We start from the raw sequence: 22,948 nt of genomic DNA, 5'->3' as shown, positions 1-22,948 counted from the left end.
AGAAAGGGTTCACTAGGTAAGGCGTATGAGGATTTAGATTCTGTTCCCGTGACAGCAGAGAACCTTTGGAGGTTTCTGAGCAGGGGAGTAATGTGATGAAAACTAGCCTTTCAAAGATTTTCCTGGGTCACTGTGTATAATGAACAGAAAGAGACCGTGGAAGGCCTAAAAAAGGCTAGCCCTATGCCTCGTTCTCCAGAATCACTAGTTGAATTAAATGGAATAATTTGAACCAGGGAGACTATGGGGAGAGCTACTCCTGTATCTGAAATATGAGCTCACAAGCATCTGGCCAATCACAGCAGGAGGAGAGAGAACAGAAAAATAGAAAAGACATTTTAAAAGAAGAATCGACAGAATTTCTTAGCCAACAACATCCCCTAGTTTATCTAGTTATCTAATTGATGAAGGCACACTTCATTCCCATCTTCAGCTGTGAGCCATGAACTTGGGCAGCCTGATATCCGCAGGACTCTTGATACATGAGAGACTGAGGCTATCTTAATTAGCCCAATCTCTGGCTTCCCCCGTCCTTTTCCAAGGAGAGTGGACTTATCTACTCTCTATAAACCTCACCTCTAGATAGCTTGGATCAGATGGATAAAAATACATAAGAGCTAATAATCCTTACCATGCTGTAGTATCTGATAGCCTCTGAAATAGGAGGAAGACAAGATAGGTGGAGCTATCTGTGGGCTGCAAGCCTGGTGCTGTCCTTTTGGGTTTAAATTCAATTAGACATGCTTAATTTTTGTAAGTGAACAATCAGTCATAATGAATCTGCATCACTGTGAGGCAGCTACATTAACCCTGTTCTGTTACTAATTACTCTGGAGACATCTGGGCTCTGTCAGAAGAAATTAATAAACTAAGAATTCTAGAACTCTAAATTGAGAATTCTAAGTTGTAGCATGCTCTCTCTCCCTGTCGGCTGTCCTGTTGACATTTTTGAAAGGGAACACAGACAATTTGAAAGACACCAGGCATGATTAATAGAGAGTGACAGCGGTTAATGGTCCGGTAGGATCCTAGAGAAAGCGTGAGCCTGACCTGGGGTCACTTCCAAGCATATGATCAGGAAAAGACAAGCAGAAATATCTCTGCTTCAGCATGTGCTTCCCCTTTATCAGGAAAACCGTTAGGAACTTGGAGACTGTCTGACGAATTTGCTCTTTTCGCCAGCAAGTAGAGAGAAGCCTACTTGCTCTCCCAGACGATCTTTCTTCTTCCCTTGTCATCATCCTGGTCTCCAACTGCATGTAATAGAGGAGCATCAAATTCCATCCCTTCCGTTCTGGAAGTACGGTGCATAGCAGAGCTGGTTGCATAATGCAGATGGTTGAGGTGAATGATTCTCAAAATGCGTCTTTCTTGGGATGATGGTGGACCCCAGAGGAAAAGGGTTGATTGAAGTGGGGCGGGGGGGTGGGGGAGAAACCACTCTCTCCTATCTTTCTAAGTCTTCATCAGTCACCTCTCCAGCCATCCTGGCTCTAGGAGTCCGATATGACACGCTGCATGAATAATCCATGGCTCTGCATACGGTACCTGTGATTAGGGGCCCCGTAGGTGCCATTTGAATGAAGGATAATCAGCTCCCATGAGAGCTGGACTTCACAGTCTGCTGTTCACACTTGGGTAATAACGACGGCAGCTGCCCTTTTTTGAGAACTTTACAGCATATCGTTTAGTCCTATGGAGTCCATGCTATTATTGTTATTCTCTCTTCCCTAGAGGAGGAAAAGGAAATTCTTTGGATGAGTTAAATAACTCGGTCAGTGGTTACAGAGTGTAAGTGCAGAGATGGACCCACTTTGTTGTACTCCAGAGTTCTTACTCATAACCATTAGTTTCTACCATCCTCACTAAGATATCTGTTCTTAAAATTTTAAACAATGGAATCATGAGCTTTCTTTGGATTTTTTTGGCCTTGTGTGTCCAGTCTGTTTTTAGAAAATTGGCTTCTCAGGACACCTGGGTGGCTTAGTCGGTTAAGCATCCAACTCTTGGTTTCGGCTCAGGTCATGACCCTGACCCATGACCCTCAGATCAAGCCCCGTGTTAGGCTCCGTGCAGAACGTGGAGCCTGCTTAAGATTCTTTCTCACTCTCCCTCTGGTCCTTCAACACCCCCCCCACAACTGCTTGCACTCTTTCTCTCCCTCTCTCTCTCTCAAAAATAAATACATAAATTGATTGATTGATTAAATTTTAAAAAAGGAAATTGGCTTCTTTATTTGCATAACTCAAAGACAAAAGTGTATCCAGTCTTTCAAAAATAAGTTATCTCAAGGCACTTGATTATGAAGAGGAGGACTTGAATGCGGTTGGGTTGGGTTTGGAAGAACATGCTGGAAATAGTCTGTAAGAATCAAGAACAGGGCAAATCATGTGGGAAGCATTTGGCCACAGTTAGAGACTAGCAGTTCAGCAAAGAAAAGGAAGTGTTGGGGTCTCTGGGTGGCTCAGTCGGTTAAGCGTCCAGCTCTTGACTTGGGCTCAGGTCATGATCTTAGAGTTGGGAGATTGAGTCCCAAGTCGTTGTGGAGCCTGCTTGAGATGCTGTCTCTCCCTCTCCCTCTGCCCCTCTCCTGCTTGTTCTCCCTCTCTCTTATTCTCTCTAAAATAAATAAATCTTTAAAAGAAAGGATGAAAAGAAAAGGAAGTGTTGCTGATCCTTTAAAAATAAGTCCTTCTGCTAATGTGAACCTGCCCAGGGTCTTTGTCTGTAGACCCTGAAATACAAGGAACTTGTGTTGGTCGATAGCTAGTTTCAACATTCGAAAGTTTTTACAACTGCAGACTTACCTGGCAAATGGCATCCATGCCCTCTGGTACGTCTCAACCTCACGTGTCTAATGAGAATCTTCTATCCAGAGCTCGTCACACCAAAACCAACATTCCTGTTTATACTGTCTCTTGAGTTTTGTGGACACTGTCCACGGCATACTCTTCTGTAGTGACATTCTGATCTGTGATCTCATTGTACCTTTCTGGGTCTCTTACTGTGTGTCCCCATTTCTCTCCAGTATCCTCCCCACCTTCCTTGTTCTCCTCCTTCAGCCTCCTCTCCAATCCTACAAAATCATCTACTTTTGCCTCTGTCCTTGCATTCTACTCGGAAAGTACAAGAAAACTGGTAACTGGACCACGGTGACCTTGGACCTCATCTCTGCCTTTAAATGGAAAACATGAACTACAACCCAGAGGCCTCAGAAAGAGGTTTAAGGTTCATAGTCTCTGGGTAACTGATACCTTGAAGGAATGGGAAATATACCCAAATTTACTCTTTATCCTCAATTTTCTATATTTTTCCAGTCTTAATTTCCTTTTCTTAAGATGCAGAAATTCTTTCTTGGTGCATGGGAGGACTTTCTCTTAAAACATTTTTTAAAGGGTCCTCTCTCCTCTCACCTCTGTGACCAGCATGAAGATGACAACAAAATACCTTTCTTTTTTTGTGGCACTTTGTTAGGTTGGAGATGGAATTCACTTGGCACTTTTTTTTTTATTGTGGTAAAAACATAACATAAAATTTACCTTCTCAACAGTTTGTAAGTGTGCAATTCAGTAACGGTAACTAGATTGACGTCTGTTAAGCAACAGGTTTCCAGAACTTTTTCATCTTGCAAAATTGAATCTCTGTACCTGTTAAATGACTCCCCTTTTCCTTTCCTCCCCGCTTCACCCCTGATAACCACCACTTTACTTCTTGCTGCTAGGATTTGAGGCATCTCAGATACATGCAATCTATAGTTATTTGTCTTTTTATCAGAAGCTTACTTCACTTTGCATAATGCCCTCAAGGTCCATCCATGCTCTAGCTGTGATCGGATTTCCTTCCTTTCTAAAGCTGGATGGCACTTCCATTTTGAGGGCCCACCCTGTGCAAGGTGCTCCGCCAGCCTTGATATAATTTATAAGCAGTGTTGCCTCATCAGCTCTAGGGGTTGTAGACAGTTATAAGCTACAGCAAATGCTTCATATGAAGATGTATAAACATGGTTCTCAAGAAATACAAATAGCAGGAGACCGAATCCTTTTGAAAGAATCAGAAAAAAAACATCATAAAGGAGGATGTGTTTAAAACTTAAAGATGAGTCACATTTTGAAGGTCATGGAGGGGAAAGGAGGTCATTGTGACTTGGGAGGCAGAGTTCACAGAGGCATCTGCGTGAGAGGCACAGTATGTTCAAGAACTAGCCAACAGCCCAGCGTGGCTGGCTTCGTGGAGGGAGGTAATCCAAGATCAGGCCAGAAGTGGGTTGAAGGGAAACTGTCGAAAGCCTCGCATGCCATGATGAAGGATTTGACTTTAGAGGAGGAGTGGGCATGTTTTGTGGACATTTAGCAGCAGTTGCTTGATTTCAACCCAGCTTGTCTCCTTGATGCTCTTGTGGATCCGATGGGCAATAATGCTGGGGGCTGGAGGTGTAACTGAAAATATAAAGGAAACTGGGGCATGGCCATTGTCAACTGGAAATTGCAAAGGGCACCAAGCTGCTGCCCTTCATTCTTCTCTTGGACATCGTGTTAATATCCCAGGGTCAGTTTCCTGAGAGTGGGGATGGAGTCGGCCTTGGTCCTTGCTGTGTCCTCAGCTAGCACTGAGGACCCCCAGAACAGGAGGGCTTGCGAGAGAGAGAACCTCCTGTGGCGGAGGCATTGAAGGAGGTGCTGGATGATCATTTGCCCATGAGTTCGTAGCAGGATCCTTGTTCTCAGGTTCTGAGTTGTGCCGTAAACAAAATCAGATCCTCATGCTTCTGTAGAGCTTGAAGGAGCCCCGATACCTGATGGAAAGCAGTCCCTTATTAGAGTAGCAGATAGAACATGACAGTCATGCATCGGTCAAACTTGTGGTCCAGACTGAGGTGTCAGAGCGCATGCTGGGATTGTCAAGGGAAAATGGCAATGCCCTTGTAATGCGCCAGGTGCAGGTGGTTAGACCAACCACCGCCCTCACTGTAAATGCAGGAGCTAGGAGTGCGTCCTTCAACAATGAGTAAGTATTGTGCATCGGGTAGATGCAAGGTTGAAGATGAATTGCAGCCATCCTTTTTTTCTGTTTATAATATCTAAGGATCTGGCTTGAACTTACTCGCACCTTCACCCTGAATGTTCTACCTCTTTATAGCTCCATAAGGTCTATGTAGTATTTTTTTTTTTTACAATTTTATTTATTTGAGAAAGAGACAGAGACCGAGCATGAGCATGAGCAGGGAGAGGGGCAGGGGCAGAGGGAGAAGCAGACTCCCCGCTGAGCAAGGAACCCAACTCAGGACTCAGTCCTAGGGCCCTGGGATCATGACCTGAGCCGAAGGCAGACGCTTAACTGCCTGAGCCACCCAGGCGCCCCAATGTAGTATTTCATTTCATACCATCTAAATTTACTTTCGGACATCCTCGATCTGTTCGTTGGTTCCAGTGTTCTGAGATCAGATGAGCATGTTCATGCTTCCCTTCATGACTTCGTGACTTTGATCTGACTCTCCCAGCCTTCTCCTGCATAGTCGCAAATAGCTGTCCTCCCGGTGGTCACTGTTGGGTCCATGCTTCTTGCTGTTGTCCATCTCTAGAACCTTCTTCCTGTCCTTTGTACCTGTCTTGCAGAAGCCTCAGTTTCCATAGCTCAGTTATCAGTTGAACCAACTGCTCTCCTCCCCCGGTCTCCCTGGGAGCAATAGCACTCATCCTCATCACTGCAAAATCAAACCATATAATGGGCTTTTGTGCAGATGATTTGTAATCTAACAAAATGCTGATTTCAACAGGCATTTGTTGTCATGATATAGGGATACCTAGAGTTGGCACTCTTTAAGAGCAGTTTTCTGACAATGAATAATATGTAATTTTACTTCCAAAAAAAAAACAAAACACCAAATTTCATGCCCTACGAAGATGATGGGTGACCCAGCTGTTACCCCCACCCACTGCCCAGCATCTCCATACCCGTGAGGCATGTTCTTCCCTCCTTGTTGTCATCTGCCCAGATGGTCTTTGGAAGGGGTAAATTAAAACATTTTGTTGTGGAAAGTGACTCAGAAACAAAGTCAGGTGCTGGTGACGTGTGCTATCATGGCCCTCGATTTTAGGATTCTGGAAGGTCTCAGGATATGTTTGTCACAAACATCAGGTAGTTGTTGGTTTCCACGTGCCAGCCTGGCTTGGGAGAGAAAGCCAGGCTTACGGCACGTAACACAAGTCACTTGTTTGTTACTTGTTTCCCTCCACACCATCCCTCTTAACTCAAGGGGTGGTCAGCACATGTGGCCTTTCCAGGCATCGGACCAACGAACTTAGAATCCCGGGGATGGTCTGAAGGAATGGACGGAACTCGTGTGAGCATCTTCGTTTGCAGCCAGGGGGAATCTGATTCCGGGCTTTGGTGACTCTGGACTCTCCTTTTAAGTTCTAAGTACACTTCGTAGAGTCTCTTTATGTTCTTGGGTTGAGGGCCTGTATCTATAAAAGGAGATCAGAGACTCTAACCCACCGAAACCAGGTTGGCAAATGGCTGAGAAATTGTTGCAACACCCTTGTTCATTAAGACAGTAAGTGCTATTCTCATTGACAAGTGCCCGGATGCATCCTCAGTTATAAATGGGCTTCGACAGCAGGTGTTAGTAAAAAAAAAAAAGAGAGACTAGGGGCGCCTGGGTGGCTCAGTTGCTTAAGCGACTGCCTTCGGCTCGGGCATGATTCCAGGGTCCTGGGATCGAGCCCCACATCGGGCTCCCTGCTCCGTGGGAAGCCTGCTTCTCCTTCTTCCACACCCCCTGCTTGTGTTCCCTCTCTCGCTGTCTCTCTCTGTGTGTCAATTAAATAAATAAATAAAATCTTTAAAAAAAAAAAGAGAGAGAGAGAGACTACACTTGATCTTAGCCAAAAGGCCGAGAAGAGAGGGGGATGGGAGGATGGGTTAGCCTGGTGATGGGTATTAAAAAGGGCACGTTCTAGGGGAGGGGGGTAGGAGGATGGGTTAGCCTGGTGGTGGGTATTGATTGAGGAGGGCACATTCTGCATGGAGCACTGGGTGTTATGCACAAACAATGAATCATGGAACACTTCATCTAAAACTAATGATGTAATGTAAGGGGATTAACATAAGAATAAAAAAAAATAAAGAGGGCACGTTCTGCATGGAGCACTGGGTGTTATACGCAAACAATGAATCATGGAACGCTGCATCAAAAACTAATGATGTATGGTGATTAACATAACAATAAAAAAATTTTTTAAAAAAGAGAGAGAGAAGAGAGGCTAGAGGTGTGTGCCATTAGCCCAGACTGGTTCTGTTAGAGACCGTGGTCCTGTGGCACAAGAATGGACTAGAGAAGTAATCTGGAGTTTTCCTTTCCTTGTCTGAAGTCATAAGCCAGAGCTGTGTCATGTTTGGAAATAACAGCCTTCTTGGGTTTTATGGCTCTGTGACACTCACAGTTTGAGTTTATTCTCCTTGTTCTCTGGAACTCCATCAACATAGACAGTTTTATGAATATAACTGCATCTCGATCAGTCTGGCTGCCGAGGGACTCATGCATTTCTGAGTCAGCAAGCAGAAAGCTTTGTGTTTGCCCCCGCAGGACCAGCCACTGCCATCATTAGAGATGAAGGAGTTAGAGTGTGTCCTCCAACAGTCCATAAATACCATGCATCCCATAGATGCAACGTTCTTTTATTCAGCGAGGTGCTGTCGAGGCAAAGGAGACTTTTTTCATCCCTGGATTTTTAGAGGTAGAGTCTGAATCCCAAAAAAGGTTAGCTATCTTTCCCAAGCCATGGAACAGCAGAGAATCTAGGTTCTGTCACTCCCAGTTCTGTGTTCTTTTCCACTAGCCCTCAATGCTGATGCAGGGCGCCATGCATTAGAACAACACCCTGAAACCTGGAAGGCCTCACCTTTTTCTCTTCCTGCAGTGCTTTGCTGCAAGCAGGGAAGCCTGCCGAGACTGTCCTTTGGAAGCTCTCTTTCCTGTTACCGCATTCACTTTCAGCCAGTTTTTCACCTCCCTACTTAGAACCGCCACATACTAAACCACCAACACTCCCAGTCCCTGTCTTGGCTTCTTGCGTCCCACCCCAGACAGGAAGCATCAGGCTAGGGGACGCTCACAGGGGCCTCAAGAGTCCCGTGAGTAACCGGCCAGAGGAATGCCATGCTCGGCCGATTACAAAGCGTGTCCACATCCTCTAGTCTGACCCTCACGACAACCTGTGGCAGAGGCAGGGAATATATTATTTTTTCAGGATCAGTGAAGACTACATTTGTTGAGCTCCTTTGACATATCAAGGAATCAAGGACTAGACTGGAGGGATTTTATACTCAGGCCCTCCACTGACCTGTTCAGGGACTTTGTAAAACTATAAAAATGTGCCCTTTGGAAGAATGAGTCACAGAAAGCTGCCCCTTCCTCTGGGATGACTCAGGCCCATGCCAGCACAGACCTCAGACTGGATTTCAGCCCGCTGGTCCCCATGGAGAAGCTGTGTAGACATTAATCCCTGTACTTCTCATAACAGACCTATGAAGTGGGTTATACTCCCTTTCTACAGATGAGCAAACTGAGGCTCAGGAAGGCTAATGTCTTAGGCAAAATGACAGAGCTTCTTGGTCTTAGAACTGGTATTAAACTCCAGCTCTTCTGAGATCTAACCCAATGGTGATTTCACAGGCCTCAACTTGCAGTAGAATAGCCCCCCACAGGCCCTGCTCAGCCCTGAGAGAGCAAGCACCGGAGCTGAATCTCCTCCAGAAGGCCCTGGGCACTTGTCCTCTTCACAGAGGAGCGGCCCTGAGGGGATAGCTTCTCAGCGTGGATTGTGCAGGGCTCCCTGGGGTCTTTGTCAAGATGCACATTCTCATTCAGAAGGCCCGGGCTGGGCCCTGAGACTCTGCATTTCTGACACGCTCCCAGGAGGCTCTGCTACTGCCAGCCCTCGGACCACACTTTGATTAGCAGAGCCTTAGGGTAGGAAAAGTGGTCGTTAAGTTCTACCTCTTCCCACGGCTCTCAAGACACCATGAGAAAGAAAACCAGCAGATGTTTATGAAGCACCTGCTATGTGCTGGGCCCAGCTCCTTGTTGGCGACCACGAGGGGAAGAGCCGCACCCAATGTCATAAAATTAATGCATCACTTACACCTACTGCGAATAAAAATCGGCAGCAAGTCAAGAAAAATGAAATGGATTAAATTGACTGTATGTGAGATGCTGTGACAAAGGGAAATACGGGGCCCGTGAGAGCCTAGTGGTGTCACCTTCCCCCTGGGGAGGCTGGATGACCTTCCTAAGGAAGTCATTCCCATCATCATGGGATGATGAAAATGACAGCAACCAGGAACAGAACTACTGTTTATTAACGGAGTGCCAGGCCCAATGCCACACAGTGAATGCACTTTATCTTACGTGATTTGTGCAATAGGCCTATGACATCTTCATCCCCATTTCACAGATTGGAAAACAGAACATAAAAGAGATCAAGCAGTTGCTGTTGCTATCAGAGCTGAATGAGTGTGCGATTTTATGGTTTATCTTCTGTGTTTAGTATGACAAACTCTGGTAATGATCTTGTGCTGCTTAATCCGGTAATAACTTGGGGCACCTTCCCAGTGTGGTCTCTACCGAGGTCAGAGTGATCTGGGAGCTTCTCTACGAAGCAGACTCCCAGACCCCTGCTGTAAACCTACTGAATCGGAGTCTCTGAGACTGAGGCTCAGGAATTCGCCTCTCCCAAACCTTCCCTGTGAGGTTGGTTGAAATCACTGCCGTAAGAATTTGGCATCTTGGAGAGAAATGGTGGGGTCATGCAGTCCATTCCCAATCCATTCATCTCAGTCTGTCCTTGTTACAAAAATGTCAGTGCCTCATTAAGCAGAAATGAGTATTGTGTATATGTTTCCTTTATTGTTTAATACACGCATACAGTACACATAGGACATATGAAAATCAGTAAGAAGGAAACGAGGAATCTGATGTACTGAATCAAGTCGGTAGGAAAAGCTAAACATCTGATTAAGTATTTATTGCTTGAGACAAAATTTTGAAGAAAGGCTCTTTAGGCAAACTTGTCTGAAATGTACTTAAAGTATTCTAAAGCAAATAAAACAGAAAAAATTCACCCACAAGGATTTAAGAAATCTTTTCATCCACAAAGTGCTCATCCACAAAGTGCTCATCCATAAGTGATTTTTGTAAATATAAAATTAAATTGGAAGTGTCATTAGACAAATTGGTTTTAAGACAAGTCCCTTAATTGCAAATGTTAGATTTAGACAAAGCTAGTCATTAGGTGAATAGATCTTAGACAGTGTAGCTTTCAGTACATTGGTTTCCTGCAAATTAGTCTTGTACTTTTTATATGTGGGGGGCATAGAAATAGAACCTGGAGACCATGCCGCTGACCACTCAGGGTGGATGTTGGCCCAGGGGCTGGATGGAACCGATGCATCATATCTCTGCCTTGGGCAGCATTGTACTCCAAGCAGGTTAGCACTCCCAAATCAGTGATTCTCCCCGATTCTTTCCTCTTCCTCCCTGAATATGGTGAGCACCTGGGAAGCATTTAAAATCCAAACACCTGGCTCCGAGACTCTCATTCAGTAGGTCAGAGGTGAAGGCCAGGAATACAAACTTCTAGCCAAGCATCAGGGGACTGTCACAGGTTGTCCAAGAACTCTGCTTAAGAATTAGTGCTCTTGGGATGCCTGGGTGGCTCAGTCAGGTGAGCATCTGACTGTGGATTTCAGCACAGGTCTTAATCTCAGGGTCGTGAGTTCAAGCCCCGCATCACTGGGCTCTGGGCTAGGTGTGGCATCTACTTAAAAAAAAGAAGAAGAAGTAATTAGTGCTCTTTTTTGTTTTGTTTTCAGAGAAAAGGACAAGAGTAAGAGGTTGAGTGGTTTTCAAACGTGGCTTTTAAAAGACGCAAACCTTGGCACCCACCCCCTAATCCCACTAGAATCCCTGGGAGGGGGTGGGAGGGTCTGCATCAGTCTGAGCCTAACGCACCCTCAGGGTTGAGAACCATGAGGCTGCAGGAGTCTGGGCTTCGCTGTGCTCCACTCTGGGCACCCTGTGGGGAGAGCAGAAGCACACATGGGAGGAGCCATCCCAATGCAGTTGGCCTTAACCGGGAGCAGGAAAGCCTGCAAGGTGGGGAGTTGGGTCTTTAGTTGTGCTTTGAAGGGTGAATGCAATTTTGATCATCGGGCAGGGAGGGTGTTTCAGGGGGCAGGTGTGACAAAGGCCCTGAGAGAGGATGAGCATGGTTACTGGGAAACCCAGTGGGGAAGCTGGCCTGCCCAGAGAGACCAGAGTGGCCAGGGAGATGCAGGGCAGGAGGCACCTGCTGGCGCTGGGCAGGGCTGGATGGCCCACAGCAGTGACTGGGGCAGGGAGTCGTGGGGGGACCTCCAGCGTGACGTGTGCTAGAGGAAGATGTCTGGTACGGGGCGCAGATGTATTAGAAGGGTGGACCCTGTTACCCACCCTACAAGACGAGATGAGGTCCCAGACTTGTCAAGGGGGCAGAGAACACAGAAGTTTGCAAAGGACAAAGATAAAGTGATAGAAACTCAGAATGGCAGACGGTGTATAAAGGGCTCCAGAGCTGTTATGAGCAGTGACTTGGTATTAAGATATCATGAAGATATAAAAATAGACACTGAGAGTTACTAAAGATCTGGGCTGCCTAGGCCCGCTCCCTTGTCTACCATGTTGGAGAAAGATGGGGATTACAGAGCCAATTCACTGAAAGCCAGTAATTCCATTTAACCTTTTCCCCATTTTCCTCCCTTTTTACCAAATCTGCTGAGCTAAAAAATTATTTTAAGTAATTCATCTTCATTTCCTACTCCTATTTAATTGATGACCGTGGGTAGTGAAACAACCAGAAAAGAAACACAGGCAGGAAAAGAGAAAGGGGTCCTCCAGGACCCCAGCATCTCTTTTCTCAAGCAATGAGAGTAACCATGTCCACTAATTTGATCATTACCTCCTTGCCTGTTCCGATAGAATTTTCTGGCGTCCCCTTGGCCATTTTCCTAGTGAAGAAGCCAAGTAAGCTCTGCTGCAGAAGTGGTAGCAGGAAGCGCGGTGGTCGAGTATGTGCAGGAAGGGGTAGCTTAGCAAGGTGGTAGAACCCAAGGTAATCACCATTCCTTCCCAGAGAGATGATTCCATGCTGCCCTCCTGCTCAAGCGAGGCCTGCCTGCCTTTGATAGACACCTAGAATGCAAAGGAAGGAATAACGGGTAAAGGTTCTTGGATAGAAACCCTTAACACATCCAGACACACTGCATTTACTAGGGTTGTGCAAAGCCTTCCAAGAGCCAAGGGAGTGGACGCTTCAGTAGCAGGAACTGGACACGGGGTGAGTTTCTGCCTCTCAGCCACTTTGGAATGAGCACCATTGGTCACGCACCTGAACGTGGTTAGGTTACTTTGTGTCGTGTGCATGGGGGATGGTGACAAACGGGATGAGCCTTTGTGGAGGAACATGAGGGAGCCCTGTGGTTACAACCAGTTGGCATTTTGGCCTTGGGGAGCAAGCTTATCAGGTCCCCTGGAAGTATGAAGCTTCCCTGTATCTCAGCTGTAGGATCCACTGTTTAGTGTCCATACACCCCTGGCTACGTGGTCCTAAAATTGTTTTTCATTTTTTGCTCATGTACCTCCCCTCCCCCTCCCGGAGAGTATCTATCTCTGGGGGAAGAAGGTGCGAATTCATCCCACTGCAGAGCATCAGAACGTCAGCTCATTGTCTAAACATGTTGTGAGCCTCTTGCTGTGTGTGCTGGGCACTGTACAAGATGCTAAGGAGAGAGTGACACATTATTCGAGGTCCTGGTTCTCCAGCAGAGGGGACAGCTGTGTAAACAGGAAGCGCCATTCGGTGTCCTCAGAGCCCAGTGGCATCGTCAGCAAAAGCGAGATGATAATGTGTGTACATCACAGGCTCGCTGTGAGGATTAAAGTGAAAAGCACTTGGTATCTGGCACGGGGCAAGGGGCGGCTAGAGTTCTTTCCCCCTTCACTGTGGTCACCATTGCTGTGGGCGCGGACCCGCCTCACGCCCACAGGAGGTCCACTGGGTTTGGAATGGAAGGAGTGCTGTAATGACCCAGGAAGGCTTCTCGGGGGAGGTAATTTTTGAATTGGTTCTTGAAGGGAGAGGAGGAATGGACCCGGAAGACAAAACAGAGAGGAATATTCCAAACTGAGGAGGGAATGTGGCAGAGGCCCAGGGGTGTGCAAACATCAGGTAGTCTGGGGAAAACGGAAGTTCTGGAGGGAAGGAGAGGCCTGGCCTGTGCACCTCGGGTTTCTCTGTGAGATAGGAGCTGCTGAGGGAGGGGGGCCTTGAGACCAGGGAGGACCACGACAGCCCATGTGGAGAATGTGAGGGACAAAGGCCCCCCCACCGTGGGATTTAGGGGAGGGTGGAGACTGAATTTGTGGGCCAGCAAATAAGGAAAACCCACAGGAGAAAAGCAGTAGGTGTCGTAGGAGACCCAGATCTAAGTAAGGCTTTTCAGATACGATAGGAGAGGCCATTTCTCATAGGGGAACCAGAGCAGACTTCAGGAGGTAAAGTGTGGGCACAGAGAGATGAGCTGAACAGCACACAGACCTTGGGAGGCTTGGATGACGCGTCAGGAAGGTGGGCTTTATTTCTAGGCCATTGGTGGGGTTTAAACGAAGGTGTGACAGCAGATTGGTGCCCTTGGGATGTCACTTCGGTAGAACTGTGGGGAAATTAAACTGACGAAGGCCACACTCAGAGTAGACAGACAGATAGAGAAAAATCTAAGGCCTTTAGGAGCAAGACGCAGAAGCCTGCGGTCCTCCTGATGTGGATACCAAGTGTGAAGTCGAGAGCGCTCTAACTCCTCCCCCGCCGTGCCTTTCCTGGCCGAGCTTCTCCCAGGCCAGCCTGCAGCCCACAAGACTCAACCCTGCCCCCCACCCATGCTAGATCATCTCCAGGAATTTGCAAGGTTGTCCCAAAGGTGGCCTGAGGGCTGGTCTGTCCTGCAGCTCCCCTGAGTTTGGAGCATCTCTGGGAAGCTTCAAAACCACTCTCCTGGAACCGAGAGGTGCTGGGTGTGTGCAGGTTCCACCAAGGCCCAGGAGTACCTGTTGGAGCTTCCTTACAGTTCAAATAACCCAACTCTGGATGCCACGTGAGTGGGCCAACCAGCCCAGCCACCGAGCTCAGACCTCATGGAGGTCAGGTGTGGACAGGAAGAGATGAGCTGCACAGCACACAGACTGTGGAAACCTGGCCTCCGCGTGGGGCACCTGAGCTCTGTGACAGTGAATCCATGAAAGCATCATGCCCAGATTACAGAGGAGGGCATTAAGGTTAGCAGCAGCGATGTTACTTGTGGAGGGACATGCTGTTCGTGGACTTGAACCTAGGACTGGCTTCTAGTCCCGTGCCTGTTAGAAAGTGCCAACTGAAAGGATATTTTCACATGACAGTGGCAAAATTGTAGACATCATGGCGTATCCTAGGAAGGGTCTCTTTGAAGTTCCATGGGTTTCCAGGAACCAAAGAATGCACTGCGTTCGTCCCCCCTTCCTGCTGCCGGTGAGCCTTACTTAGCCTGAGAGCTGCGGGACAGACGTCGCCAGTGCCTGGGTCCCCGAGGGCCCTTGATGTGACCAGCCCACTTTGGGCAGGAACCAAGAGTTGGTGGGTGCTTGTTGAGGGGCATTCGCCCTGCTGGTGCATTTTATCTCAGAGCCCACGGCAGGGCCCACGGTCCCAGGGTGGGCGCACATGTGAGGGTCTAGGTTTCTTCCCGTGCCCCCAAACTCACAGCTGCCTCTCGCCCTCCTTGTGCTGCAGATCCTGGTGGCCCTGTGAAATTGCCTTGTCTGCCCGTCAAACTGTCGCCTCCACTACCTCCAAAGAAAGTCATGATCTGCATGCCTGTCGGGGGGCCAGACCTCTCCCTGGCATCCTACGCGGCCCAGAAGAGCGGCCCGCAGAGTGGGGCCCAGCACCACCACACGGTCCTGCCGTCCCAGATCCAACACCAGCTGCAGTACGGCAGTCTCGGCCCTCACCTCCCCTCCACCACCGGCTCCCTCCCCATGCACCCCTCTGGCTGCAGGATGATCGAGGAGCTGAACAAAACGCTGGCCATGACCATGCAGAGGCTGGAAAGGTAATTGGTGGGGGAAGGGGAGGGAGGGCTGGGGGGGGTGGTCTTGGCTCGGGGGTGGGGGGGGCGGGGGCTGCTTGGGGATCTGACCATGACTCAGAGGTGTAAAGACCAGGGTAAGGGCTCATCCTCTCTGGGGGAAAATTTGGAAGTAAAATGAGACCCAAAACTCAATGTCAAGGAAATTGTGGAAGAAAAAAAAGATAGTGTTGCCAATTGCCAAACTATAGAACAATCATATTTATCAGAAAGAAAAAGTAACATCTCTGTATACACACATGTACTGTATAAATAGCATAATATGTATAAATATATAAGTAATATACAAATATACTAGTATGTGTAAATATATTAATATACTTAATATAGATTTTAAATATAAATATTTAATATAAATTAAATACTATAAATATATTAATATATGTATTTACATGTAAGTATATCTAAATACATAAATATATATAAAGAGTAATATATATGTGTTATATAACACACATGCTTCTATAAATCTTAATATTTTTTGAAAGCATATATATATATGATTATTAATAGTGGTTACCCCTCAGGTGGGGAGACGGGAGAGAAATTCTTTTACTTTTATATTCCATATCTTTCTGTACTGCTACTTTTTTACTTTGTGTGTATTGTTTTTATGATAGAAAAAGACAGGGACACCTGGGTTACTCAGTCGGTTGAGCGTCCAACGCTTGATCTCGGCTCAGGTCGTGATCTCAGGGTCGTGAGATCGAGCCCCGTGTAGGACCTGAAGGACTCGTTCTGAGTTGTTCGTGCTGTGTGTGTGTGTGTGTGTGCGTGTGTGTGCGTGCGTGCAAATACCACCCCACTTCTCCCAGATTTCCCAACATGATTCCAAGGCATGTTGCTTGCCCTAATTCCCTAGCACAAGAAGAAGAAAGTGTTGCAATCCGCTGTGCAGGATGTGTCTGAGCTTGGGACCCTGAGTGCCTGTCCCGGAGTAGTGACAGCTGTTAGCTGGGTCCTGGCGATGGGAAAATTGCAGTCTAGAGGGCCTGCTGGTCACCGGGCAGAGAGCCAGAGGCAAGATGGACACAGTCAGGAGCTTTCTGTGATAGTTTCCAGACTCGCCGCCAAGTATTCTGTGTTTGGGCTATACGTGATTCCAAGGGGAAGTAGTTGTTGCTAGGAATTCTGACTCGATTGCCAACTAATATCCACCCTTGCTGGAAAAAAGATTTCTTTGGCCCCTTGGCATCCTTTTCAACTACTGTTATTGTTAATAAAGTAGTCGTTTTCAATTTGGATGGCACTTTTTAGTCTTTGATATATCTTTATTATCATCTTAATCTTCACATGACCTAGGGAGACTGAGTAAGTAGAGAAACTAAGGAAGGCTAAGTAAGTTCCCCAATGCCAATTTCTCAAGAGTGGTCAGCAAACTGCTTGTTGCCCATCGGTAATCGTATAGATACAGAAACGGAGGCCAAGTTTTAAGACGCTTTTAGAACGATTTGACAGAATGATTTTATGTCTGTTGAATCTGATAATAAAAAAGGGTTTCGGTTTTTATAGATTTTTTATTATATTTTACAAAAGCATCAGTTTGTGACAGATTGAAAATTAAAATAGATAAACGTACCGACGAAACTAGCCAACAAAACAGGTCCTTCCTCATAGACGTTTTGAAAAGCACCATCCTAGGTAGTAAGTCAAGGGGCACGTCCTCAAGCCTGGGTTTTCCTACTGCAAATCCAGAACTCTCCCTATAATAGTACAGCTGTTTGGGCGCCTGGGTGGCTCAGTTGGTTAAGCGACTGCCTTCGGCTCAGGTCATGATCCTGGAGTCCCGGGATCGAGTCCCGCATCGGGCTCCCTGCTCAGCAGGGAGTCTGCTTCTCTCTCTGACCCTCCCCCCTCTCATGCTCTCTCTCTATCTCATTCTCTCTCTCAAATAAATAAATAAAATCTTTAAAAAAAAAAATAGTACAGCTGTTTTCCTGAAAACAGCTAACAGTCAACATAATTTCTGATCTCCACACCTACTGTATGCCCAGTAAGCCTTTGTATCTTGCAGGAGCTTTAATCAATTGAAAAAGATACTCAAGAGATCATGGTAGTTGCTAAATCCGTTTCTACTGAAATATGCCATTTTCAAAGGTTCAGTGGGAAGTGTTAACCAGCAAGGGACACGCCGTTTTTCGGTTCAGTAATTTCTGTGTGTATTTGTAGAATATTTCAGTTTCATGTAGACCAGTGGGTAGGTCTGTTGGACCTAAACCAGGTCATTTCTTTCCTGAAATGAATCAAAGAGAACAGATGATATTATGGGAAGAGGGGGCAGGAAGGGCAACAGCATGATGTTGGCTGCTGGGCCGAGGCAATCCCCTGTGCTTTGTACCCCCCTCAGGCTCTCATTACCTCCTGTCTCCCTCCCTTCCCGCCTTAGGTCAAGGTTACAGGGTTGTTCAGATAGACCAGCCAGGACGTAGGGCATTAACGTGTGCCTCACTCTAACAAGATCACCCTCCAGAGAAAAAGAGGCCTTCTTCCCAAACAAATAAAGATGGAGAGATTTTTCTGAGCGTCCCCATCTGGGTCTTCCAGAAGTCCTGGGTGGATCCGAAGCAACGTTGTCACAGGCCGCCTCCCATTAGTGTGGGATCTGCCACCATCTCTGGTGATGCTGCCCTCCTTTTAACTGCCTACAAATGCTCCCGGTTGCCTGTCAACATGATTTCATCCTTGTTCTGACCAAGCTGAACACGGAAAGAAAGAATCATTTCTCTCTTCCCCTGGCAATTTCCAGTGACCCCAAAAAGCATGGCAAGCAGGAAGAAACATTCCCGAGCACTTAAGCATGCCAGCCACAAAGCCCCCAAGGTCTCATGGAATGTCACCTGTCCGGCCTGGGTGCATTCCTGTGGTCAGCTCCTGATGAAACACTGTAAGTCATGTGAAAATCAGATGAGGAATTAAGGAGCATTAATGCCAGACTTTGGGCCATAAATCTGAATAAATAGCCCTGTTGTCATTGGAAGGGACCATGGAGAACATCCAGGCAGCCAGTCCAATGCCAGCTGCAGCATGCCTGACCATTTGTCTTCCACTCCCTGCAAGGACAGGAGCCTCCCAAGGGCCCCAGAGAGCCCACCCCGTTGTCAAGAAGGTTTGATTACTACAGAGTTTCTTATATTAGGTTACAGGTTTTACTTCTCCTAACTTAGACCCCCTCAGTTCTATTTCTAGTCTTCCTTTCCTGTGAAAAGTTTCCAAATCTTTGAAGGTCACTGCCAGTGACTTTATTAAGGGCTTCTCTCTTCCACACCAATAATCCCAGGTTCGTTATAATAACCATTTATTGAGATGGTTTGTAGACCCCTTACCATCTTGCTTGTAGTTCTCCCAAGAATACTGTTCTGGTTTGTGTGAACAAGTTCTTTTTTTTTTTTTTTTCTTAATTTAAATTTTACTTAGTTAACATACAGTGCAATGTTGGTTTCTGGAGTAGAATTCAGTGATTCATCACTTACGTACAACACCCAGTGCTCATCGCAACAAGTGTCCTCTTTCATCCGCATCATCCATCTAGCCCATCCCCCCACCCACCTCCCCTCCCTCCATCAACCCTCCATTTGTTCTCCATCGTTACAAGTCTCCTATGGTTTGTTTTCCTCTCTTCTTTTCTCCTACCCCTTACCATATGTTCATCTGTTTTCTTTTTTAAATTCCACACGTGAGTGAGATCATAAGGTATTTGTCTTTCTCTGGCTGACTTATTTCACTTAGCATAATACTCTGTAGCTCCATCCACGTTGTTGCATATGGCAAGATGGCAATCTTTTTGATGGCTAAGTAATATTCCACTGTATATACACACCACATCTTCTGTATCCATTCATCAGTTGATGGACATCTGGGCTCTCTCCATAGTTTGGCTATTGTTGATAATGCTGCTGTAGATATGAACAAGTTCTTTTTTTTTTTTTTTTTTTAAAGATTTTATTTATTTATTTGACAGAGGGAGAGACACAGCGAGAGAGGGAACACAAGCAGGGGGGAGTGGGAGAGGGAGAAGCAGGCCTCCCGCAGAGCAGGGAGCCCGATGCGGGGCTCGATCCCAGGACCCTGGGATCATGACCTGAGCCGAAGGCAGACGCTTAATGACTGAGCCACCCAGGCGCCCCGATATGAACAAGTTCTTAATCATTACTCTAACCTGAACTTCCTTGATGATGCAAAGATGTGACATGTAGTTGGGTATTTACAGCATTGGCTCACCAGATCTGGGGGAGGGGTGCAGGAGGAGGGAACTAGAGACAGAGTTGAAGCAAACTTGAAGAGCGCCATATTTATGGCAGGGCAGCCAAGCTAGAGGGGGCCCCGCATCATGGGGTTCCACAGTCTAACTGCTGGGATGTCAGCCTCACTTCTTTTTGCCTTCGATTCCTCATCTGTAAACCAGGGTAATAACACCACCCCCAACCTCGTTAGGGTTGTTTGTGAAGAACAAGTGACTTCTTCCATCCAAATTCATCATCCTGTTGCATGGCATGCAGTGAAAGTGTCCAAGAAACAGTGGTGAATGTTACACCAAATTACATAAAAATTCACCTTCAGTGCCCCCGAAAGGCACATTACAAATAGGTTTGATCTAATCTTATTGGAGATTTTGTGTCAGTTTCCTGAAATGACATGGTTTTCACTTGTTTCCTTCCTTGATGATTCATGTCTTTTTTGAAAGTGACATTTTCTCATTTCAGGTATCATGCAATTTTTAAGATCCGCAGTAAGGTCTGTGATCTAATTGACATAAATCTTGGAATTCAGACTTAAAAATCCTAATCAGCCACTAATTTTCTTTCTCATCTTAATTCACTTCATCAGTTCCCTGTGCTCTGGCTTCCCTGTTGGTAAAATGAAGATAGGATCTGTATCCTTGTTGACCCTGAAGGAATTTGGGGAAGATTCTTAAGGGAATACACTTTAAAGAAGTTCCTTCTTAATTAAGGAAAAGGGAAATTTGTCCTTCCAATCACTCAGGCCAGAAATCTTGGGGTCACTCTTGACACCCTTCTTTTTCTCGTACCTTATGTCTGAGGCGTTGGCAGATGCTGTTAGGTCTACATTGAGAATATCTCTTAGATGAGCCACTTCCCACCCAGTGGTCTGACCACCATTGTCCCTGCTGCCTGGTCTCCTGCCTCCACTCCCGCCCTTCAGTCAAACAGACAACATGTCACAGAAATTGGGTCTTGATTGCATTAGTCTGCTAGGGCGGCCATAACAAAGTACCACAGACTGGGTGGCTTAAACAACAGGAATTTATGTTCTCATAGCTCTGGAGGCTAGAAATCCAAGATCCAAGTGTCCACAGGGTTGGTTTCCCCTGAGGCCTCTCTCCTTGGCTCACAGACGGCCACCTTCTCCCTGGGTCCTCACGTGGTCTTCCCTCTGTGTGCGTCTGGGTCCTAATCTGCTCTTATAAGATCACCAGTCATTTGGTTAGAACACCATCCCCACCCCAATGATGTCATCTTGCTCAGTCGCTCCTTTAAAAACAGTCTCCAGATGCAGTCCCATTCTGAGGTACTGGGATTAGGATTTAAACACATGAATTTTGAGGGGGACACAATAACCCATAATAATGACTGTGCCCAAAATGTTTCTTTGGCCTTCCAGCACACTTACGAGTGAAAAGCAAAGAAGGCCAGCATGGCGTGGACCCCTGTCATCTCCCTGTCTCATTCCCCGCACCACCCACCATTACCCACCACAAAGGCTCTCTCGCTGTTCTCACAGCCTTGGGCTGTCAGGTGCCCTCGGACAAAGGGCCTTTGTGCTGACCATTCCCTCACTCTAGACTGCTCTTCCCTCATATATCCTCAGGGCTCTGTCCCTCACCTTCCTTGGGTCTGTACTCAATTGTCACCTCCTCAGTGAGGCCCTCCCTGATCTCCCTACTTAACATTACAACCCTCCTCCCAGCACAGTGTATTCTCCAGCCCCCCTTTATTCCTTTTGTAGCTTTTTTCCCCATCTAACATCCTATATTGCTGGCTTATTATTTTGCTTATTGCTCTTCTCCCCTAATAGGATATACCGTCCGCAAAGGTGAGAACTGTTTTGTTCCGGCTTGTGTCCTGAACGCCTAGAATAGGACCTGGCTTATAGTCACTATAGGTACTTAATAAATGTTGGAGTGAATAAACAAATGGATGGATGGATGGATGGATGGATGGATGGATGGATATAGAGTCCTTGGTAGCCACTATGGTTAGATTATTACTCTATTCCCTGCTGATGGACATTTAGAGTGTTCCTGATGTTCTTTGTCTCTGTTGAGCTTTGAGTTCTCACAAAACACTCGTTATGTAAATATTAAGTGATGGTGGTGAGAACATGTCTTTAACCTTTTGTATTTTTCTCATGATCCTAAAATTTGGAACGCTCCCTGTCTGGAATGCACTCTCCTCTCCTCTCCACCACCCACTCCACCTTGTTTTGCAAAGCAAAATTCTGCTTATTTTTCAAGAAATACCATGTCCTCCTTGACCCCTTCTCAGATGCCCAGAGGGAGCTCTGCCTCCTTCTGGACTGCATCTCTCAGCACACACCACCTCATGTTGTGTGTTTGTCTGTATATTCTCTCTTAAATATGGGCAGGGACCAGCCTCGTCTTCCCACTCAACTTCCCAGTCCATCACTGGGACCTGTCATGTAGCAAGTACTCAGCAAACATTTAGTAAATGAATTGAGTTCTTCTGATCTTTGAATACAAAGGTATTTTCATCTGATGTTTAATGTTTTCTTAGAAATTCCCTTAATTATAGAAAGAAGCTTTACTTGTGGGTATACTCCCCATCCCGTTGTTGAGCTGTTGTTGAACTGTGTGAATTTTGTTTTTGTAGATATTAGAAACAAAGTAAAAGTGTCTTCCTTTAAAGTTGCACATAGGGCTTTGCTTGTCACATTGAGTAATATCAAACTTGAGTTCAAGATACTGTAATGTTGATGATGAACTTGACCCACTGAAGTTCCTTGTCCCTTCATTTAATTCTCTTGTACCATATTCGTTGTATATGATAAAATTGGGGAAGTGATCATCCATGGCTCTTCTAGCAAACTGTTGAGGTGTAGAGTTTCATATTGGATCGTCCAACTGTCTTCAGTATCCTCCAACTAAGACTAAAACTTAACTTCCAGAATTTTAGGAATTTATAGAGATCTGAAAAATAGGCACAAGCAGATGAAAGATGGATGAAAGGGCATCCTGACAGATTAGAGGAAGGGGAGTGTATTAGTGTGGGAGGAGTAATTGAAATCTCTGGGTTGAAACTAAAAAAAAAAAAAAAAAAAAATTCACATGTTTTCATTCCTATGTATGTCAATAATTATGTCCTTAATACTGTTTTATTTTCACCCATTGGGTTTAGTTTAGGAAATTTTAAGAACTATATATTTAGTTCTAGAGAGATGTGTTTGCTTACTACCTATGGGTGTTAAAGTGGACAAATAAATACATCTCTACTAAATTCAGTTTTCCTCTACCCTTTCCTACCCACAGAATCCCTCAACAGCTAGAACAGGAAAGCTCTAACATTTAAAAAGGAAGGTACCTGTGTTTCCTTAGCATCCATAAGATCAGTCCACAATTTTTTTTTTATTTTTTTAATTCTTATGTTAATCCCCATACATTACATCATTAGTTTTAGATGAAGTGTTCCATGATTCATTGTTTGTGCATAACACCCAGTGCTCCATGCAGAATGTGCCCTCCTCAATACCCACCACC

The 22,948-nt window shown here is 46.0% G+C and overlaps 1 protein-coding gene and 1 pseudogene across 6 annotated transcripts in view; one reads left to right on the top strand and one right to left on the bottom strand.

The window, feature by feature from the left end:
• PHACTR1 (phosphatase and actin regulator 1) overlaps positions 1 to 22,948 on the top strand; it is a 458,880-nt gene that overhangs the window by 431,863 nt on the left and 4,069 nt on the right. For all 6 annotated transcript variants that reach the window (XM_081827671.1, XM_081827667.1, XM_081827670.1 and 3 more), the window contains one exon: positions 14,859 to 15,180. In XM_081827671.1, coding sequence (XP_081683797.1) covers positions 14,859 to 15,180 — 322 coding nt within the window. The remainder of the gene's footprint in view (positions 1 to 14,858; positions 15,181 to 22,948) is intronic.
• Positions 6,783 to 6,904, bottom strand: LOC115940653 (U2 spliceosomal RNA; annotated as a pseudogene).

This window comes from Leptonychotes weddellii, chromosome 8, assembly GCF_054177405.1.
Source record: "Leptonychotes weddellii isolate Sample4059 chromosome 8, ASM5417740v2, whole genome shotgun sequence".
In the NCBI taxonomy this organism is placed as follows: domain Eukaryota; kingdom Metazoa; phylum Chordata; class Mammalia; order Carnivora; family Phocidae; genus Leptonychotes; species Leptonychotes weddellii.
Note: the sequence above shows the minus strand (reverse complement) of the source record. Positions and strands in the feature narration are given on the sequence as shown.